The sequence below is a fragment of the Limulus polyphemus genome, unplaced genomic scaffold (genome assembly GCF_000517525.1).
Source record: "Limulus polyphemus unplaced genomic scaffold, Limulus_polyphemus-2.1.2 Scaffold106, whole genome shotgun sequence".
In the NCBI taxonomy this organism is placed as follows: domain Eukaryota; kingdom Metazoa; phylum Arthropoda; class Merostomata; order Xiphosura; family Limulidae; genus Limulus; species Limulus polyphemus.
The window spans coordinates 540,023-545,317 of NW_013665716.1; the positions used below are offsets into that span (position 1 = coordinate 540,023).

Below are 5,295 nucleotides of genomic sequence, written 5' to 3' on the forward strand. Positions count from 1 at the left end.
TCTCTACCAGCCTACCCTCAAATTGAAATTATTTTAGGGAAGATTAGAGTAAATTAATCTATGATGCATTGACCGAAGTCAAATATATCAATCAAAAGGGATTAAGCTCCTGAGTTCAAAACTGTAATTACATCTCAAATCGGTCAAGAAATGACGGAGCTATGAGCTAAAAGTTTATACTTGAAAAACATTTAAAAAAACAATTCAGAGCCGTACTATGAGCCGCTATGCCGCGGCTAAAAATAAAATACATTGTAACGACCTACTTCAAATAAAACAATATTTTATTCTCCGGCGTTTGGAGCATAAGCATTTATCAAGTGTCCCTTTGATAAAAGTGTATAATCAATGCAATTTTTTGAAAACTTGTTTCATAAAAACTTACCACTCGTTAGATTTAAGATGAATTAAGTTTTTCAAGATAATCAAAATATCGTGAAATATGAACATGAATAAGAAGTTATAGATTGTGTCTAAATCAATAAATTGAAACAAATGATTAAAGACTATGTGGAATACTATACGAGAAGAGACTCGTTTAACTACAGAAGAATTTCACTTTCTGTGCAATTCTTTGAATTATAACGAAAGTATGTAAACTAAAAAATTAGAAGTTATTGAAAGTCGTATCCAAAGGAAAGGTAATTGCTTTGTCTCGGGGGATTCTACTTAATGAATTTCGTTGCTGTTGTTGTACGTTCTGTAAAAAGAAACGTCTGATTCAATTTGCCATATTTCAGGTTAAACAGTTATTATACATAGAATGCCTGTGTTTCAGTAGGATAAATTTAAATATTTACCAGAACTACAACTTATTTGATTTAATTGGGTATGTTTTAAGTTCAAGAAGTACTAGAACAAGAACTTGATTGTTTCATGTGGGGATTAATATGGAATTAAATATCTACTATAATATATAATATTACATTTTGTAGTCTTTTCTGAAAACTGGTTTGTTGTTCACTACTTGTTTGAGGAGTTGCTAAGAAGTTTTCAACCCAGAACATTTGGGACAAAGATTATGTTCACGGTTTGATTTTTCTCAGAATTTCCTGGTGGAAGAACTCGACTTGATAACTTATATTGTTGAACAAAATCAGTGAAGTTTCGCTAGTGCTTTCACTCAAAGTTATTAGTTATTTATTACTGGGGTGACAGAAGAGACGAAAGTGATATATTTGTAATGATCGTTATTATAAGAAAAATACCTTTTTAAAAATACAAAATAACGTATTTTTAGTGCGGAATTTAATATAAACAGTTACCATTTTATGTTGTTTTTTTATATTCTATTTAGCTGTAACACTGTGTTACCTACACTTCCACTTAGCTTTAACACTATGTTATCCGCACTTCCACTTAACTTTAACACTGTGTTACCCACACTTTCACTTAACTTTAACACTGTGTTACTCACACTTCCACTTAGCTTTAACACTGTCTTACCCACACTTCCACTTAACTTTAACACTGTCTTACCCACACTGTCACTTAACTTTAACACTGTGTTACCCACACTTACACTTAGCTTTAACACTGTGCTACCACACTTACACTTAACTTTAATACTGTTTACCCACACTGTCACTTAGCTGTAACACTGTGTTACCCACACTTTCACTTAGCTTTAAGACTGTATTACCCACATTTCGAATTAGTTTTAACACTGTATTACCCACATTTCGAATTAGTTTTGACACTGTTTTATCACTTGTACGATAAAACATCAAATCATACATAGTCCTTCAGTTGTAGAATATAACATCATGTCATAAATAGTTCTACCAGTTGTAGAATATAACCATATCATACAGAGTCCTTCAGTCGTATAATATAACATCATGTCATAAAGAGTTCTATCAGTTGTAGAATATAACCATATCATACAGAGTCCTTCAGTTGTAGAATATCACATCATGTCATAAATAGTTCTACCAGTTGTAGAATATAACCATATCATACAGAGTCCTTCAGTTGTATAATATAACATCATGTCATACAGAGTCCTTCAGTTGTATAATATAACATCATATCATACAGAGTCCTTCCAGTTGTAGAATATCACATCACATGTTCTAGTGTTTTAATATTATATTATCATATTAAAGACTGAATAATATTAAAAAGTGGGTAATTTTGGAAAATTGGTGAAATTCTGTGAACGAACATCTTAAGTTGTCATAACCTCTCAGCATAATCTTAATATAATAGAGCTTGCGATGTATACGTTCAAAACTCGGATCTCGGAAACTACCACACCAATCATAACTGGGTAATAGTTTTATAACTAGACAGTGGTTTTATAGCTGAGCAATAAATAAAACAATTGACATTTCCACAAAAATGACATGTTTCAGATTTAACCAATAATAATTACAAATAAGGAGTAAGTTTCAAATATAAAACAATCAAAAAACAAACTTAAAAAATTATTTGTTTTTCTTTTGTGCAAATCTCACGAGTGTTGCAACAGAAAAGCAAAGCACTTTTATTGATAACTGCGTCTACAAAAAATACTTTAATAAAATTTACTATGTGATGTAATGCTGTGATGATAGCTCATTTTTAAACTCAAATTTCAATAAAATTCTTTTTCTCATGGATGATGAACATTATTGAATGTCAAGTATGACTACATTGTTTTAGAACTGTCAGACAATTCCAGAAAAGGCCGTAGGCCCAATAGCCTTCCGCAGGGCGGGTATTTCTGCTAGTATTGGTTAATATTTACATATTATAAAGTATCGTTAAAACTATATTGTTCACTTTAGAATCGTCTTTTTTACTACTTGTATCTTCTTTGGAAGTAAATTCCAACATGCCTTGTTTTCTTATTACTGCCCTGCATGGCCAGGTGGTTAGGGCACTCGACTTGCAAATCCCCGTCCCACCCAACATGCTCGCCCTTTCAGCCGTGGGGGCGTTATAATGTGACGGTCAATTCCACTATTCATTGGTAAAAGAGTAGCCAAAGAGTTGGCGGTGGGTGGTGATGACTAGCTGCCTTCCCTCTAGTCTTACATTGCTAAATTAGGGACGGCTAGCGCAGATAGCTCTCGTGTAACTTTGCGCAAAATTCAAAACAAGTTTCCTATTACTAGCATTTTCACACATAAAAATAAAACAAAAAATTCTGCAAAAAATAAAGAAGCTAGAGAAATTCAGAAAATCTAAAATGGGCCTTTTCTTGATTTATAAATTACAAAAAGAAAACAAAATAAAAAACAAGATACAAATGTTCATCCTAAAAAGGAAATTGGAAGTTTTGTTTCTAAAAGATGAGTACGTGGCCTAACTCCAGTAAATGAATCTACCGTGACCAAAAATAAACAACGATAATACTAAAAATATGTGCAAACTTGCCCAATTGAACGTTGAGTAGGTAAAAACATTTAATATTTTCTTTGATAGTGGTTAAATGCGCAATCGAAAGGATAAATTGTTCTGTTTTGTTGTTCGTGTGTATTCCTGTTGAACAAACGAAACGTGTAGGATATGAAAAAAGACGACATTTTGTATAGGTGCTGTAGATTTGTCGTAACATTTTCATTAATTAATATAAAGAAGGGATTTTGTGTAGATTATCCAGATTTGTCGTAACATTTTCATTAATTAATATAAAGAAGGGATTTTGTGTAGATTATCCAGATTTCTCTTAACATTTTCATTAATTAATATAAAGAAGGGATTTTGTGTAGATTATCCAAATTTGTCTTAACATTTTCATTGGTATAAAAAACGGATTTTTAGGTATCCTTTAGATTTACCGTAACATTTTAATTAATATAAAAAAGAAATGGTTAATAGATACTGTAGATTTACCAAAACATTTTCTTTAACACAGAGCGTTGGAATTATAGGAAAAGGTCAGCTGTTAAGAACCATTTAAAACAACAGAAAACGACTTACTTCAAGCTTGGAATAAGTAGCCAAGAATACAAAATAAAATTAAGTCCTTAATATATTTGATTTATTCGAAATTGGTTTAAATTTATAGTCGATAGAGGAAAAATAAGAAGAGAAGGCCCATCTAAACTCTAACTGTGTGTCGTTTGATTCAACTCTATTGATAGACTGAAGGAGAGTCGGATAGATAGATAACTTGACAAGACACAGATGTATAGACTGATGGATCTTAGCGTTGCGAGTCTATAAGCTTACAGCTGTCCCATTAGCGATTTGATTCGTCAACAGTGGGCATCTAAATTTACCGAATGTAATGGTAAAAGGCAAGAATTAGTCTAGCAATTGTCATGATATGTTTGTACAGATATGCATGTGTGTATTAATGATTTGCGATCGTGTGATTGAAGTATTTTTAAAGTGGACGGACCGAAAAGTCTAACAAAATTAACGTTCAAATTAAATGCACGTTTTCCAGCATCAATCGAGATGTGTTTGATAACTTTAAATCTTTTAACAAAGAGTTTCAATCCGTGCTCAAGAATTAACGTATCAAGTTTTTTAATGTACTCCAATAAACGCAATAACAAAATTGAAAATACCTCAAAAAATCAACAGAAATAACTGCCGTATTGTCATCCTGAACGGAGAATAACGTAAGACGAAAATGCCTTTTACACAATCAACAGAGCGTACTTACTGGTGAGACGTTTGATGGCTCGTGGTTGGGCCTGCTTTCGACGAGCCATTGTAGATGACATTTAACGGCACCGTCTCCGTACTGCAGCTCCGGAGAAGACCCAAAAGACAAGGTGTAAATTAGACAAACTAAAGGACATGAGGAAACACCAAGAAGACGATGAACACTCGCTTAATCACGTCAGACTAGGGTGACGTATGCCTGTTACGTCACAAGTTACCTGGAACGCGTAGAAACAGCATGAAGCTAGCTCTCGCTTGTGGAACGGGTGATCACGAGATACAGGTCTGGAGTGCGGAAACGAGGCGCTAAATACATTATAGTACTTTAGAAACTGTAAACATTGGTGTGACATTGTCACTGAAGATATGGTGTTTCCCGGCTATACGTCATTAATTCCCCCAATTGTATTTTTAATCTCTTTAAATACAGTTTCGGCTCTCAAATATATAAAAGGAGCCAGAAGATACCACGATATCTGCACATGATGATATCCAATGTAACTGTGGGGGTCTTTGAGCGATTCGAGATTCTACGAGTCCTATTGTGGTTTATGCTTAAGAGTCTAGAGTTCCAAAACATGATCTACTTCTCATTGTTCCATATTACGTGAATGGTGTTCCAGCAATTCAACATTTCAAAATCCTTACAGCTATGTCCTGATGTCCAAAGGTTCTCTAACATATACAGTA

The 5,295-nt window shown here is 33.3% G+C and overlaps 1 protein-coding gene across 1 annotated transcript in view; it reads right to left on the bottom strand.

Moving 5' to 3' along the window:
• Positions 1–4,762, bottom strand: part of LOC106470550 (zinc finger protein 423-like) — a 73,006-nt gene extending 68,244 nt beyond the window's left edge. The window contains exon 1 of the mRNA XM_022400138.1: positions 4,604–4,762. Coding sequence (XP_022255846.1) covers positions 4,604–4,664 — 61 coding nt within the window. The 5' untranslated portion in view covers positions 4,665–4,762. The remainder of the gene's footprint in view (positions 1–4,603) is intronic.
• Between the last annotated feature and the right edge of the window lie 533 nt (positions 4,763–5,295).